The following is an 18022-nucleotide window of genomic DNA, read 5'->3' on the forward strand; positions in this document are numbered from 1 at the left end:
CACTAACATGACTCATGACCACGTAGGGTCATCTACTCTAACTCGTACACCATAGCTAGGATACGACTATTCTCGATCTCGATCTCCTCGTCAGACTTGTGAAGTTGGGACACGTACTTCAAGGCCTTGGCGAGCTCCTCAGTAGGCTTGGCTCTAGGTAGGGTAGGGTAGGCATCTAGGTTGAGGTGAGTCGGGGCTAACTCGAACTCCTCTATCCTAGGCTTTGTCTTGCTACGAATCTCCTTGGGTAGCTGATCCCACATACTCTTCATCTCCCTAAGGCGCTTCTTGTCAGACTTCTGCCAAGCCTGCCATGTCCTCTCACACTTGTCCTATAGGTACTCGTTCTGCCTGAGTGCCTCAATTAGGTGACCCTAGTTGTGAACGGCCTTCTTCCTGAACTCCTCTAGATGCTGAGTCATGGTCTTGTTTTGAGATTGGATTTTCAGCATATCAATCCCCTTGGACCTCTCTCTGTCTCCTCTATGGTTGAACTCAGCCTTCTTGTCGTCCAACTCTCTCTACAACTCCAAGACCTTGTTGTTGAGGTAGCAGTTCCTATTGCCTAGGTCGGCTGCTTTGTCCTATAAGTCAGCGACCTTGGCTGTGTGGACTTCTTCATGATGGTTGAGCTCGTCTTGTAGCTTGGCAACTGTCTCAAGTAGACTAGCTCGCTCCTATGCTCCCTGTGAGTCTCGCTCCTGGTACTCCCATAGAAGGGCCTAGTCCTGACATCTCCTCTGCTCTAGCTGGGTCACATACCTATCCTACTCTAGTAGGTGAATAGCCGAGACGTGAAGGCATCTATCCTCCTCGGCAAGGATAACTCTGCCGGCTACAAAACTCTGCTCACTAGGGGTAAGGCTGAGGTCGAGGGCCTAGGGAAGTAGACGGAACTCTATCGTCTTCAGGTGCTCATAGTGGTCCCTCATCACTCTACGAAGTGCCTTGTGTGAGATAGCTCGTAGTCCCTCCCTGACTGTGTCCTCTATGGTCAACTCAGTGAAAGCTAGGATAGAAGGTAAGGCAGTGCTAGCTGGGAACTCAACTGAGGTGACAATCGGTCCTTCAATTCCTCCTTCCTGAGCTGGCTTCCCAGTGTAGGTGACCTTGACAAGCTCATCGGGGACTCCTAACGTGACGAGAACTCGGTAGAGGGTCTGTGCAAAACCCCCGAGCTCACGTAGGTCGAAGGTAAGCTTGGCGTGGTCTAGAGGTAACAGTCCTAGAGGCTACCAGTTGACGTTCGTTGCCATCTGCATGTTTTAAGGAATCAGGTGTTAGCAGGTCAATAATAGATAAGCCTTGCATAAAAGTAAATGCAAGGTCGGTATATAACCGAAAGAAGGGCTATTCATGTCCTATTCTATCATCCATTTCTGAGGGTTTCGTCCTATGGTCAAGTATGGCTCTGATACCAACTAAAGCGCCCCTGATTTCCACGAAGGGAAATCCACAGAGTTGAAGTGTAATAAGACCGTTGTAGATCATATTACTCAAATTCCAATCGAATACCACATCCATACAATGATAATATCAGAGTACAAATAGTGTGGAATTACATAATTTATTACATCGCTGCATTTGGCGGAATCAAAAGTAGCATTCATTTAGAACAGCTTGAAGATAAGATCGCCAACTCGAGCGTAGGCACGAACCCCTCAACCGTCAAACTCCTCAAAGCTATACTCAGCAAAACCTGTGTGCCAAAATTTATCAGTATGATTTATACTGGCCACTCCCACCCTATGAGCATTGCTTTGTAAAAATTGGATGCAAGTTGGATATAATCAAAAGGAACCTATAAGGCTGGGGTTTCATAGGTATTAGCATATCAGGTTTATTAATGTATAGTCAAGTTTTAACACCATTCTCACACACACATTCCACCCCATTCCTGCCCAGAGCCAGGTTTCCATCCTGGGATCAATATACCACCATCTCCATGTCATCACCACATCACCATAATACCATCGCTCAGTCGACAGGCCAACTCCCTCTCGGCACTATCTCAAGGCCCATAGCCCCTGGCTACGACTGACACTCTCTCTCATGGGGGAAGAAGAGAAGGACTCATCTCATTATCTAGTTTAAGCGAAACCTAGGAAAGGTCTATAGCCGACAAGTCGGCACATGTATCGATCGATCAACCATACACTCTACAGAGGTTCTACATAACCACAAGATCTGCCTTCTTCACTGACCATCGTCAACTAGGCTGATTCCGGCCGCTTGCTAGCCTAGGATAATGCCACTCTACCATTCAGCCCTGGTACACCCCAAGTCCAGTCTGGAGTGGCTGAAACTGTGAGTCATGAGCTGGGTCCACAAGGTCTCCATGAAGTCTCAAAAGGGTGTGGGAATCCTTCGCGCCCCGTACCTCCTTACACTGTCCGCTATCAACCTAGCAGTAGTGGCAATATCCTACCAAGTAGTCCGGCCATCCCGCACCATATAGGGCGAGTGGTACATAAGGCTTCTCGATGAATCTGAGTACTAGTAAGTCCTTAGGGATGACCAAGCCAGAATGTCTTCATCAGGGTTTCCATTTACCGTGCCACCACAGCACCTCCATCCCGGGCTCCTCCCATCACAGGTTCACACCTAGGACCACCTTATATACCATTTACCCACCATAGGTATCCATTCTAGGGGTGCCCAGGTAGCACCCCATGGCAAGACTTGCCCTAGGCTCATCGTATACTCCAACTTGGTCGACACAACCCTCACCCTCCACACACCCAAGTCACACATGCATCACTCTCCCCATAGTCCAGATAACACTAGTTTTCACCACGCATTAATGTAGTATAAGCATAGTTGAAGTGTAAGCAATGATATATAGCAGTAAGCTTGTGTCTAGCCTAATAGCAGGGTATGTAGGGGTAAGGTTGCATCAAGGTAAAGGACATCAAGTAAGCATACTACAATACAAGTCCTATCATTGTATGATTATAACAGTAAGTAAAGCAATAGCAGTTCTATATTAGCAATGCGTAATAGGTGCTACGATATTGGGTGGGATGTGGCACCTTCAGTGTAGTTGTCTCCGTACTCCTCATAGTACTCATGATCCTTGTCCATCTAATTCTCCTCTAAGTCTACAAATGATTGCATTACAGTCACGTTAGCGACGTCTATAGAACAACACAAAGAAGCAATAGAAATTCAAAAGAGCCAAATGCACTCAAACATGGGTTCATAGCATAGAGCTCGATTTTAGATGAATTTTGTCCTAGTTTCGTATTTTTCTGAGGTCGTATGAATTAGTTATGAATTTCCAAAGTTTAAATCATTTCTGAAAATGGAAAAGGCCGAATTAATCCTGGGCTGACACGTGTCAAGTTGTGACTGGTCCATGTGGCATGCTGACATCAGCATGATGTTAGCATGATGTCATTGGCTCAGCTCTGAGCTGATAAGTGGGGTCCTACTGACATCATCATGACGTTAGCATGACATCATCAACGTCATCAGTTCTGACAGGTGGGACCAGGGGCTCTTGGGTCACTGACATGTGGGTCCGATCAAAGTCAATGTCAAGTCAATGGGTGAGTCAAGGGTTAATGGATCAGGGTCACTGATGTGTGGGGCCAGTGTTGCTGACGTCAGCAGCTGACATCATCGTGACGTCAGCATGACGTCACCTTGGCTGTTGTTACTAATAGGTGGGACCCACGTGACATTGTCATGACGTCAGTATGATGTCACTTACCGACATGTGGGTCCCGTGTCTCTGTGACACTGACATGTGGGGCTAGGTCAACCATCAACGTTGACCGGTCAACGGTCAACATGGGCCAGGTCCAAACTGGGTCGGTTGGGCCTAGGTATGGGCTAGGCTCAGCCTGCCATGTGGCCTCGTCATAGAGTGCCACGTCGCCTTCTGGGTTTTGGGTCGGGCTCGAGTCCATGGCTCGCGGTCCACGGTGGATGGCGTAGTCACGACCCCTGGACCGCAGACACAGTCTATGGTGGACCGTGTCCACGCTACTGTCTTCTTCGTCTGGTTCACGATGGACTGAGCACAGGGCTACGCTGCCCATCTCACCCCCTTTCCTCTACTTTCCCACGGCGGCTTACATGCTAGCGGCGAGCGCCCAGTGAGCCTCGCCAATGACGCTGGTGCATGATTGATGTGGGTGAAAGCTCTGCCGAGCCTCGGCATCCTCGTTGGTGGGGTTAACGTTGCGTGCGGGGTCCCATTGTGTGTCGGCCACGGCGGCGGTCTTATGGGCATGACGGCGGCATTAGTGAGGTGGCTATGGCCCTAGAGGCGACTCGGTGGTGCGTGTGAGCTTCACGAGGCTATTACAGGCACATCGGTGCTCTAGTGCTACCCCGGCGGCCTCCGGTGGTGGCTGGCCGAGTGCACAGAGGCATCGACAGGGTCTCAAATGGCAGCGAGCTCATGCCGATTGGCTGGGGAGAGGTCTCGGCAAGGTTCTCACCGCGCAGTGCTCAACGAGGCTAGGCAATGCAGCGGCGGGTCATGGCCGTGTCGAGACGAGGCCGTGCCGTGCCGAGCAGCAACGTCAACGTGGTTGATCGGGGCAACATCCTCTGCTCCAGCGACACCGGCAATGTCGGACGCTCCTTCTTCCTCTATCCCTCTTCTCTCTTGGCTCGGGTGCGCAGTGGATGGACACAAAGGGGTAGTGGGGTGATGGGAGAGCTCTAGGGCCCCTGGGGCCAGGGCTTTTATAGCCAAAGCTCGGCCATGGAGCTCGGTGAACAGCGGATGGAGATCGAGGGGTGATCGAAGGGCCTCTAGCAAGGCTGGGATAGGGTTCTGGGCCACGACGTGATCATGGGCGTGATGGCGAAACTGTTTTCATGTTCCTTGGTCAGCAAGGCGAGGGACAGGGGGCGACAAAGTCACGGCTCGGCCATGGCCATGGCAGGAGCGCACGACAGTGGTCATGCACCATGCGTGACCCTGTCGGGTAGCCGGTGCCTACGTGGCACCCATCCAACGGGCTTTCGAGGTCGGTTGTGAGAGCACGAACGGCGGATAGGGATCGAGGCAGCATTGGATTTTTCTTTTCCCCATGTACCGGTGCTTTGTTTTCCGAAAGCAGAGGAGGGGACCAAGGAGGGGGATGATGAGGGTGCCCCACCTATCAGCTAGCGCGGGGAGAGACAATGGCATGGCATGCGGGCTGGCTGCGTGGGCCACGAGCGCTAGCAGGCCAGCGAGGCCAGGAGGGTGAGCTGGGCTAGTAGTTGGGAGCGCGCGGGGTCTGAGGGCGAGCTGGGCTGACTCGGTTGCTTGGGCTGGTATGGCTATTGGCGAGTTAGGCCAAGGAGATGGACAGGCCACAAGCTGGGCCAGATGGCCTTTCTATTTTCCTCCTCCATTTCCTTACTTTTTATTTGTTGCTAATTGGTTAGGGTTTGATTTATTTAGCTACTTTGTGTAACTAAAATAGTTGTAGTTTTTGTTATACAAAAATATAAATAGTTTTCACCTTAAGCTTTTATTCTTTAGTTTGATTAATATTTACTTTATGGTTTATAATTTTAAAGGAGTTGTTAAGCATTACATAAAGCAAGTGGAGATCCAAATCACAATTTGAGTTAAACAATGTATGCAACATTTTATTTGTTAGGATTTTTAATAAACATAATTAACAATGACATGCTGTGCTCATGAGATTGTCTTGTTGGGTTACAACTAATGCAACACCTAGGGTTAGCTCCTACAAATGTCACTCATCATCACATGGGGTTTTGAAGAAAAAAATTGTAGTTGTGATTTTTGGTGTGTGGATTTTTAGGTTGTTATAGGCGCCCTCCGTCGGCTCTAGGACACCTGGCGACCTCAATGATGAGGCGCCTACGCTTCGCTCTGAGCCTACGCTAGGCTCAAACCCCACTGTGAGTAACGTATGCTTTGCTATTTACTCGCTATTTACTATCTTCTGCCGATTCTCCGGAGGGACCTCATTGTCCTAGCCACGACCACCATGCAACTGGTTCCCCTACAGCCTCATGTCCCCCATGGATGCGTATGCCCGAGGGCTCTGAAGGATGTTGGCACCACCCCCTCTCACATCCGAATTCGTGGGGATAGCGAGCTACACTCTCGCCTCTTTTTACAACCTCATGGATGACAATGTTGAAAGCGATGTCTCCAGCATCGATGATGTCGTGGCACCTAGCCACCCTCTATCCTGGGAGTGCACCATGGTGGATGCTTCGGGATAGCTGCTAGTGGTGGCGGACTCTCTACGGACCCACACCCCTCTAGATCCTCACGTGGAGGCCCTTGCATGTGCGTAGGAGCACGGCGAGGAGCTACGACAAAGGCAGCATAACCAGCCACCACCTATGCCGATGCACTCATCATAGCATGCTGTGCCCCATGCGCGTAACCCAGCGAGCGGCGCCTGAGGTCGTGCCCGCCAGGTCCAGTGCAACATCATCGACGGAGGGAATGATCCCTCACAATTTGCTCGGGCTAGCTAGAACATCGCCGCGACGGCGATGCTTCTACATGGGCTTCCTAAGCCTGTTGACCCACAGGAGCAGGCGGTCCACCGGAACCTCCGAGCGCTGGTGGAGACCACCGCCATTCAACAAGTGAAAAGCTTCATGTCGCGACACCTACTCGTGGCCTCTCTCCTCACCAGGGGAGTGAGGACGCACCAGACGAATCGCTCCATCCATTCACCTCTACAGCCGCTAGGCGTGGAGCAGGAGGACATAGCTGCACCACGGCCTACCCTAGTGCCTGCTCCACTCTGACCCCCTATACATGAATGGCTCAAGCTGAACCAAGACGCTTGTAGCATCATTAGCAACTGGCGTTAGGTCCGGCATGATGATGATGTTTATCGGGTGTCGGTGAGAGCGGGCAGCGCAGGCTCTAGCTGGACCATTGAGGGGATCGGTGAAACGCGCCCTAGGCATGGTCGCTAGCTAGATGACTGCAGTCCCAGCTCGGATGGCCTAGGACCATGGGCCTTTGGCCGATGCATCCAAAGAGTCGAACCCCGGTATATGGCTCGAAGACTTCCGGCTCACCTACCGAGCCAGAGGGAGTGGATGATGACCACTTCATCATTCAGTACCTCCCCATATGCGTGGGGGAACACATTCAAGCATGGCTCGAATTCCTCCCGCATGACAGCATCCACGACTGGGCGGACCTCAAGAGGATCTTCATCAAGAATTTCTAGGGGACATATGTCTGCCCTAGGAACTTGTAACACCCAAAAATTTCAACTGCAAATTAGCAATTAATTTTGAGCATTTATTAAATTTTCTATGTATTTTAACTTAGGCCAAATAATAAATTTTGGTTAAATAAAATTAACTATAAGGTTTAGAAACATGTTTGTTGCATTCATGCTGAAGCATACTATTTTTGATTGAGTGTAGGGCAAGAATGTTTGAAGTTAAATTCAAATTCCATTTGAATTTGGCTTAGATTTGAAAACTAGAATTGTAAAAAGAATTTATATTTGAAAAATCTTCTTTCCTTCCTTTTTTAGCCCAGCCCTAGAACTAGCCCGCTTCATTCTCTTCCTTCCCTTCCCGACCTGGCCTGCTCGGTGGCCTAGCCGTGCCTCCCCTTTTCTCCTTCCTCCCGCGCACGGCCTGCTCCGCTCTAGCCCGCTCCGTGCCCCTTCCTCCGCACTGCATCGCACATGCGCGTGGCCCAGCTTGGCGCCCCGGCCTACTTGGCCTACCCCACGTGCCCACACCCACACGCACTCCCTTTTCTCTCTCGCTGCGCCACTGGCCCCACACATCAGCCACCCCACGCCCCTTTCCTTTCTTCTCCCCAATGCTCCTTTCCTTCTTTGCCCGCCCATCGATGGCGCTGCTAAGCTTGGCAAGCAGCCGCCATCATGCCTACAAGGACGGCGGCCAATCCCGCCTGAGCACCCCGCTTCCCTTCCATCCATCGCACCTCGCCTGGCCTATAAAACCTGTGCCACACCCCTTCCTTCTCCCCTTTCCTCTGTCCATGCTCGAGCATGCCACCGTCGCTGGCAATCCATCGCTTTCGCGCCTCGAACCTCGATGCCGATGTGACCCAAAGCTCTGCCGTGTTCCCCCACAACTGTAGGTACCTTCAATTCACCATTTTGGTCTCGATTTGCTCAGATTCACCCTCACCCACGCCATGGTTCTCTCTCCAACCACCGCCACCGTTGATGACCTACCTTTGGAGCCCTTCCTAGATGCCGTAGATCCTTCTTCTTGACTCACGGTGAGCTCCTCGTCCTTCCTCTGCCCTCTATTCATCGTTTGGTGCTCTGGAACGCCGTACCGGTGACCTCCAAACCCCATCGGCCATGGTGTCACCACAGAATTGGCACTCTAGCATGTTCCCCGCCCATGATTTGCATCCCAGTGTGTTCGCGAGGTCCTATAGATCACGCACGTGCTTTTGGTTTGGTTTGGGATCGCCAGAATCACCGTCCTAATGTTTGCCGCCGTGTGTGCCTCACCGCTGGCCATGGTGGGCTCGCCGGTAGTACTGTGTAGTGGCGAAGGTCATCCCATGCACCCTACGCCATTAGATGTTGTCTGGACGGCCAAGATCTAACTGTACCGGTTTGGATCATAATCGGTCCACCGTGGACCCATGGACCGGCCCACGATGCCACGTCAACGAGTCCACCACGCCGCGTGGTGCATCGCACCAATCACATGTGGCCACGTGGCTGTCCAGTTAGCAGTGCAATCAACCCATGGTAAAGCCACACACATTTTTCAGAAAAGCCCCTCTATTTTTGATGAATTAACCCACAGTCCATAACAGTTCAAAATAAATACGATTTAGTCCTATTTTTTTGTTTAGGTCCCTGTATTTTCTAGAAATAGTACGTGCAGTCCTCTAATCGTGTAAATTCATATTTATTGTTTTAATTCAAAATTAAGTTTAGTTTATCTACAGAAATGCCATTGCACCTTATTTCATGCATAACTTTTGTGTTTTAAGTCCGATTTGAGTGATTCTTTCGCTCACATGTTTGTAGCAGTACGTAGAATAGATTTATAAGCTTTTCAACTTATGTTTCTACTATTTGGTGTACTGTTTTAAAAGACGTTTATTTTTATGCATGTAATGATTGGAATGATGCTTGATTGGTGATTTGGAATATGATTAGAGGGTGAGCAATTTGAGGTGACTGAGGACCCACAACAGGATCAGCAGTACTCCTAGGACAACTTTGAAGAAGGCAAGTGTACCAAAGGCCCCCTATACCTATGAATTATTACACTTCATATTCATGCATGTGTCTAATTTGATATACCTTTAAGGACTTTACCTAGATGATTACTTGTACCACATATCCTTGTTACCTAGGGTTTGGGTATGCATTTTGGATAGATGTTGTAGTGCTTAACATAGAATAATAGTTAAACATGACTAAAGGCATTATGAAATGTGATAACATGAAGCTTTTTAGCAACAGATAGGGGGCTAGAGTATGGGGTTGAGTACTCTAGTGCCTCTCCATAAGGACTTAATCCTAAAGTGGCCACCTAGGAGGTTTCGTACAACCCCAAGTGTCATATGGCTCTGACTTTAACTGGTTAACTAGATTGTACTAGCTCGTTTGTAGCTTTTTGTAAGGGAAAGAGGGGGCACTAGTTGGTATGTTTTCTTACCTGCTAGGGTGTGTGTACCGTGCCATGTGCCCACGTGTGCCACTCCTAGAGGAGGGCCACATGCAGCTAGACGGCTGAAACCTTAGTAGCTATGACCTGTTAGTGCGACTAGCTAAGGGTTACATAGTGAAACCCTGCCACACTTCCTAGGTAGAGGTGTAGTGGGCTTTGCAAACCCCGGCATTGGGAATCATGGCTCGATGGGTAAAGATGTACAATTTTTGTAGAAATAATTGACAAGTTATAAGAGCCGTGCTCATAGATATGAGCGGTCTAGATCCTTCATGATTAGTGGTTACTATAGATGGACGAGATTTGATATAAACTTGATTATACCTTAATATCACTTGGTATTTGGGATTGTTCACTATAGTAGTAATTCAGGATGCTAAAGCTTGATCAACTAAAATTGTGAACCATAGTCAAACCGTGTCTAGCCTTTTGAGCCTCATAGATCCCTTTGATATACTTGCTAAGCATGGTGAGCTTACACTTGCTTTACATCCAATGAAAATCCTAGATCGGTAACAGATAACATGTATGAGGAGTTTCCAGAGGATGTTTAGGACTACTAGGATGATGTTCACTAGTTTGAGTCCCTATGGCAGATTGGGTCTAGTTATTCCGCTGTGTGCGTAATAATGCCATTGAGCAAGACTATGTATTAACATTATGATGAGATATGTGATGTAATAAGTACTTTACTTTGATATTATTGCAATTTGTGATATATGTGTGTGTTTGGACATCCTAGGCGCACATATATGAGTACTTGATTTTGCTATGCAAAATTGGGTGCGACAAATTGATATCAAAGCTATAACTGACTATAGGACGATCAACCTAGTTAGAAATGGACGTTTTTAGGATCACATTATCTTTATTTTACTACCTTTAATTTTCTATAAATTTTTTGCTTATATTCTGTTCTTTATCTGTTGCAAAAATTATTTTATTCTAATAGTCAACCTTTTCATTCTTATAGATGGCCCGCACCAAGCTGACACCCCACAAGAGGACCATCGTGATGCCCACTAGGAGGACAAGGTTCACTTTCATCAAGCGTGTTCCTGCACATCTAGTAGAGGCTCTGAGGAGCATGGAGGAGGAGCCGCCTATGGAGGTGCCCATGGGGGAACCTCTGGAGGACGTGCTGGAAGATCCCATGGATGAAGAAACAGAAGAGGGGCCCATGTTTGAGAAGCCCATTGAGATAGAGGAGTCTGAGGAAGAACCCATGGAAGAAAATGGTTAGGGTGGTCAGGAGGGAGCTAGTGACCCTGATGATGGAGATGGTTCTGATAGTTCTGATTCTGATGATGGTGGAGATGGTAATTGTGGTGATTGTGGAGATGGAGGAGATGATGGTGGTGATGGAGGAGACGATGGAAATGGGGGTGATGAGGATCATGATGCACTGCTGTCTCATGGGTGGGCCACAGAGATCCACTATGACTTGGAGGGCGATGCCTACTACCACCCCAAGCTTCTCACACTTGTATGCCGCTACCACGCCGGGTGCACTATTTAGTACACGACAGAGCATTGGACCCACCCTGACTACACCGACTTTTGGGAGACAGAAGTGTACACCCGCAAGGGGACTTGGGTGCACTACATCCACCACACCATCACTGCATGGTTCACATGTGCAGACGCCATCAGGGACGCTGCTCGACAGGCATTGGTGGTCAACCGCGACCGCCACTTCAATGACATTGCCTGGGAGGAGGACCATTATCTTCCTCGCCATCGGAGCGGCCAGTCTACTTGCAACATCGCTGCACCACTTGGAGAGGCAAACCTAAGGCTGAGGCCTACCCTGTTGTGCTCTTCTTAGACCAACACTGATTTGGACCAGGCCTTGGATGAGTTAGATGTCATGGGGAAGGCGTACCTACAGCTTGCCTGTGAGAATGCTACATTGAAGCAGCATCAAGGGGTCCAGATGTGGAAGCACCGGGTGTTCCTACTCAGTCACCCCGAGGAACAGAGGAGAAGTTGGAGTCCCCAACCCCAACACCAACATCGACCCATACTAGGAAGTCTTAAAAATATGTATTAAACATGCATAGATGCGCGAGGGAGTGTTTAGTTTCTTTCTTTTAATGGTTGAACAATTGATACTTGCATGGTTGGATGATTGTTATAATGAACAATGTTTGATTTAGATTTTTGATATGATTGTGATGACTTGTGGGCATGTCCACGGTCATTTAGTTTAAGATTAACGTTTAACGATAATATGAATAAATAGCTGGGTTTCGTTTTATCATGCTGTCCATTCTGTATCATTCTGAGCAGTCTGTATTTATCTGTTAATATCTCATGTTCTATATGCCCAATTGTCATGAAACTTTTATGGAGATAAGTATACTTATACATCTTTCTTTTGGCTCTAAAATCACCTCAATACCTATTATAATTTGTGAGATACAGCTGTTGTAAGTTGAGGTTTCTGTCCTGTCAGAATTCTAGAATAGTACTGCTTGTCGTCTGTTTTTGACTAAGTAAATGTCAGAATCTGAAAAAGTATTCTAAATGAAAGTTGTAGAGAATTTCATAAGATTTCCATAAAGGTAAAATAAGCAATCAGATGATAAACAGAGAGTGAGAAATGCTTGTTTTACTGCACTGCTGTTTGTCCAACTCGCCAAAAAAGTTTAGAACAATTATCTTCTTGTATACCCTACATATATCTCTTGTCTTGATCTTGTGATACCTACTCTTAGTAGACCCTTATCTTCTAAAGATTATATATTGTGGACATATGAGACTTATATAATGCATCTACAGATGGTGAACACCAGGAGGAACAACCAGGGAGGCGAGGACCTACCACCACCACCTCCTGTTACTATGGAGCAGCTGATGATGATGCAGACACAGTTGCTTCAGTAGATGGCCTAGAACATGCAGAACATGGGGCATGAGAATGGGAATGCACCCCCTCAAGTCAGAGATAAGAGGGGAGACTTTCTAAAAGGACACCCACCTATTTTCAAGCACTCCACTGACCCACTCCAGGCTAACGACTGGCTACGTGCTATTGAGAGGCAACTAGAGATTGCCCAATGTGATGACAAGGACAAGGTTCTATATGCTTCTGGACAGTTGCAAGGAGCTGCACTGGATTGGTGGGACTCATTTTGCTTTGGCTGTACTAAAGCTAATCCCATCACTTGGCCTGAGTTTCGCAGTGCCTTCCACTCTCACCACGTGCCTGCTGGATTGATGAAGCTGAAGAAGGAGTTCTTGGCTCTCAAGCGGAGGAGCATGACTGTTGCTGAATATCATGACAAGTTCATACAATTGTCACGGTATGCACCTACTGAGGTTGATGAGGATGAGAAGAGGCAGGAGTTGTTCATGGAAGGTTTGAATGATGGCCTCTAGTACCAACTGCTATCTCATACTTTTGCTAGTTTTCAGCAGTTGGTGGATAGAGAACAAGCGCCGCTAGATGGAGGACAAGAAGAGGAACTTCCAAGGTCAGCAATCCGAGAGCAACTCTCGCTTCCATGCCAATCCTCAACAGACTCAACCACAACAGCGCTACCAGGGTCAGTTCGGTCTAGTCAACTGCAACCAGCAACCACAGCATGCATAGCAGCAGCAGTACAAGGCACCAGCTCAGCGACAACAGCAAGTCAACAATGTTCCTGTGAGGAATAATGCCCCTAATACTCCACAGAAGAATGGCGCACCAAAGGCACCAAATGCAGTTAATGATAACAGATGCTTCAATTGTGGAGAACCAGGGCATTACTCCAATAGATGCCCCAAGAGGACAGCTAACATGTAGCAGAACTATGTCCAGGGAAAAGTCAACCATGTGACTACAAAAATAGCTTAGGAGGCACCAGATGTGGTGATCGGTATGTTTCCGATCAACTTAAACTCAGCTACAGTACTTTTTTATTCTGGTGCTTCACATTCCTTCATAGCATATACTTTCATAAAGAAGCATGGTATGCCCGTATGTGTTATGAAGAAACCCATGCTAGTAAACTCACCTGGAGGAGAAATGAAAACAAATTGGATATGCTTAGCTGCTAGTCTCAACATAAGGGGGTAGAATTTCAAGCCAACCTTGTAGTCATAGACTCATCTAGAATTGATGTTATCTTGGGTATGGATTGGTTATGGTCCTGGAAGGTAGTTATCAATTGTGGAAATAGTTTCGTGAATCTTACCACTCCATCCGGAGAGAAAGTTGAGTATATGGCAACATAGTCAGCTACAGAAATCTGTCGGGTTAATCAATTGGAGGGCACAACTATAGAGGATATACGGATAGTAAATGAGTATCTAGATGTCTTCCCTAAGGAGTTACCAGGCATGCCACCTAAACAAGACATTGAGTTTATAATTAAACTTTTACCTAGAACTGCACCCATAGCTAAGAGACCTTATAGAATATGAGTGAATGAATTAGTAGAACTTAAGAAACAATTAAGGGAATTGCTAGATAAGGGTTATGTCCAACCTAGTTCTTCACCTTGGGGTGCACCAGTATTGTTTGTAGAGAGGAAAGATGGTACATAAAGAATGTGCATAGATTACAGATCACTTAATGAGGTCACAATTAAGAACAAGTATCCACTGCCTAGAATCGATGATCTGTTTGACCAGTTGAAAGGAGCTTATGTGTTTTCCAAGATCGACCTCCGATCTAGATACCATCAGTTGAGAATAAGACGTACTGACATCCCCAAAACTGCTTTTCTGACCCGATATGGACTATATGAGTTCACAATCATGTCCTTTAGTCTGACAAATGCACCTGCTTACTTCATGTATTTGATGAACAAAGTATTCATGGAGTACCTTGACAAGTTTGTCATTGTGTTCATTGATGATATATTAGTATACTCTAAGAATGAAGAAGAACATGAGGGACATTTGAGGTTAGTGTTGCAGAAGCTTAGAGAACATCAGCTCTATGCTAAGTTTAGCAAATGTGAGTTCTAGCTAAAAGAAGTATCTTTCCTTGGTCATATAATCTCTAATGGAGGAGTAGTAGTAGATCCCAAGAAGGTTAGAGATGTGTTGAGTTGGAAGCACCTCAGGATGTTAGTGAGATTCGGAGTTTCCTTGGTATGGATGGTACTATAGGAGATTGATCAAGGGATTCTCTAAGTTAGCCAAGCCTATGACTGCTCTGTTAGAGAAGAATGACAAATTCGTATGGTCTAAGCAATGTCAGGATAGTTTTAAGGAGTTGAAGAAGAGATTGACTTCTTCCCTAGTGCTTATCTTACCTGATCTTATCAAAAGCTTCTCTATCTATTATGATGCCTCACGGCAAGGTCTAGGTTGCGTTCTTATGCAAGAGGGTAGAGTTGTTGCCTATGCAACCAGATAGCTGAGAAAACATGAGTTAAATTATCTAACTCATGATCTAGAGTTAGCAGCTGTGGTACATGCTCTCAAAATTGGAGGCATTACCTGATTGGTCATAAGTGTGAGATTTATATAGACCATAAGAGTTTGAAGTATATATTCACACAGTCAGATCTGAATTTGAGGCAGCGTAGATGGCTAGAGTTAATCAAGGATTATGGTTTGGAGATACACTATCACCCGGGAAAGGCTAATGTTGTAGCAGATGCTTTGAGTAGGAGGAGTTATGTGAACATGGCCTATACAACTCAACTACCTAAAGAGTTATGTGAGGAGTCTGAATACCTGAATTTGGGTATTGTGGCTAACACCATGGAGTTAGAGGTAGAACCTACTCTAGAACGAGAGATTCGTAAGGGATAGCTAAATGATGGGAGGATCAAGGATATTGCTAAACGTATAGTGATTGGTAAGCCCTAGGATTCCACATGGATGATCAAGGAACAATATGGTTTGACAAAAGGATTTGTGTGCTAGAAGTGAAGTCTATTAGGGAGTCTATTTTGAGGGAAGCTCATGACTTGGCCAATTCCATACACCCGGGGAGTACTAAAATGTATCTTGATCTTAAAGAGAGATATTGGTGGTATGGACTAAAAAGAGATGTAGCTGAACATGTGGCCATATGTGATATATGCCAAAGAGTAAGGGTAGAGCATCAAAGGCCAGTAGGTTTACTACAACCCATGAAGATACCCGAGTGGAAATGGGAAGAAGTTGGAATGGATTTCATAGTGGGATTACCCCATACACAGAGGGGATATGACTCTATCTGAGTAATAGTAGACTATCTAACAAAAGTAGCACATTTCATTCCTGTCAAGATAACTTATTCTGGTGCAAAGTTGGCAGAGCTGTACATGGAAAGGATTGTATGTTTACATGGAGTACCAAAGAAGATTGTTTCAGATAGGGGTACACAGTTCACATCACATTTTTGGCAGAAATTGCATGAGTCCATGTATATGAAGTTGAACTTTAGCTCAGCTTATCATCCTCAGACAGACGGGTAGATAGAGAGGACAAATCAGATTTTAGAGGATATGTTGAGAGCTTGCGCTCTATAGTATGAAACAAGTTGGGATAAAAGTTTACCCTATGCCGAATTCTCTTATAATAATAGCTACCAGAAAAGTCTTAAGATGGCATCGTTTGAGGCATTGTATGGCAGAAAGTGCAGGACCCCATTGTTTTGGAATCAAATGGGAGAAAGTCAAGTCTTTAGACCAGATGTTTTACAACTAGTAGTGAAATAAGTACAAACAATAAGGCAAAACTTGAAGGTTGCATAGTCTCGATAGAAAAGCTATGCTGACACGAGAAGAAGAGATTTAGTGTTTGAGATTGGTGACTTTGTTTATGTCAAAGTTTCACCTATGAGAGGAGTTAAGAGGTTTCATACTAAGGGAAAGTTGTCACCCAGGTATGTGGGACCATTCAAGATTATCAACAGGAGAGGAGAAGTTGCTTACCAACTAGAATTACTAGAACAACTCTCCGGTGTTCATGATGTCTTTCATGTGTCGCAACTTAAGAAATGTTTAAGAGTACCTGAGGAACAACTACCTTTGGAAGAACTGGATATCCGAGAGGATCTATCATACAAAGAATATCCAATGAGAATTTTGGAAACAACGGAGAGAATCACAAGAAGCAAGATAATAAGAATGTGCAAGGTGCAGTGGAACAGACACTCTGTGGATGAGGCAACTTGGAAAAGAGAGGAAGATTTGAGATCTGACTATCCCAATCTCTTTGAACCATCCGAATCTTGAGGATGAGATTCATCCTAAGGGGGGTAGGTTTGTAACACCCAAAAATTTCAACTGCAAATTAGCAATTAATTTTGAGCATTTATTAAATTTTCTATGTATTTTAACTTAGGCCAAATAATAAATTTTGGTTAAATAAAATTAACAATAAGGTTTAAAAACATGTTTGTTGCATTCATGCCGAAGCATACTATTTTTGATTGAGTGCAGGGCTAGAATGTTTGAAGTTAAATTCAAATTCCATTTGAATTTGGCTTAGATTTGAAAACTAGAATTGGAAAAAGAATTTATATTTGAAAAAATCTTCTTTCCTTCCTTTTCAGCCCAACCCTAGAATTGGCCCGCTTCCTTCTCTTCCTTCCCTTCCTGGCCTAGCCTGCTTGGTGGCCCAGTCGTGCCTCCCCTTTTCTCCTTCCTCCCACGCATGGCCTGCTCTGCTACAGCCCACTTGGCGTCCCGCTCCATGCCCCTTCCTCCTCATTGCACCACATGCACGCACAACCCAGCTTGGTGCCTCGGCCTGCTTGGCCTGCCCCCGCGCGCCCATGCCCGCACGTGCTCCCTTTTCTCTCTCACTGCGCCGCTAGCCCCACACATCAACCACCCCATGCCCCTTTCCTTTCTTCTCCCTAGTGCTCCTTTCCTTCTTTGCGGCTCACCGATGGCGCTACCAAGCTTGGCAAGCAGCCGCTGTCATGCCTACAAGGTAGGCGACCAATCTCGCTCAAGCGTCCCGCTCCCCTTCCATTCATCGCACCTCACCCAGCCTATAAAACCCGAGCCACACCCCTTCCTTCTCCCCTTTCCTCTGTCTGCGCTCGAGCACGCCACCGCCACCGATAATCCATCGCTTCCGCGCCTTGAACCTCAACGTCAATGTGACCCAAAGCTTTGCCATGTTCCCTCGCAACTGTAGGTACCATCAATTCACCGTTTTGGTCTTGATTTGCTTAGATTCACCTCACCCATGCCGTGGTTCTCTCTCCAGCCACCACCACCATCAATGACCTACCTTTGGAGCCCTTCTCAGACACCATAGGTCCTTCTTCCTGACTCGCGGTGAGCTCCTCGTCCTTCCTCTGCCCTCCATTCATCATTTGGTGCTCTAGAATGCCATACTGATGACCACTAGACCCCGCCGGCCATGGCGCCATAGTGGGATTGGCACTCCGGTGTGTTCCCCACCCACGATTTGCATCTTAGTGTGTTCG

The 18022-nt window shown here is 46.7% G+C and overlaps 1 protein-coding gene across 1 annotated transcript; it reads left to right on the plus strand.

Annotated features, from left to right (window-relative positions):
• Nucleotides 1-12555: 12555 nt before the first annotated feature.
• Nucleotides 12556-13029, plus strand: LOC136469643 (uncharacterized). Its single transcript, XM_066467755.1, has one exon. The coding sequence runs from the start codon at nucleotides 12556-12558 to the stop codon at nucleotides 13027-13029; it is 474 nt and encodes a 157-aa protein (XP_066323852.1).
• Nucleotides 13030-18022: the final 4993 nt, after the last annotated feature.

The sequence above is a fragment of the Miscanthus floridulus genome, chromosome 8, assembly GCF_019320115.1.
Source record: "Miscanthus floridulus cultivar M001 chromosome 8, ASM1932011v1, whole genome shotgun sequence".
Taxonomy (NCBI): Eukaryota; Viridiplantae; Streptophyta; class Magnoliopsida; order Poales; family Poaceae; genus Miscanthus; species Miscanthus floridulus.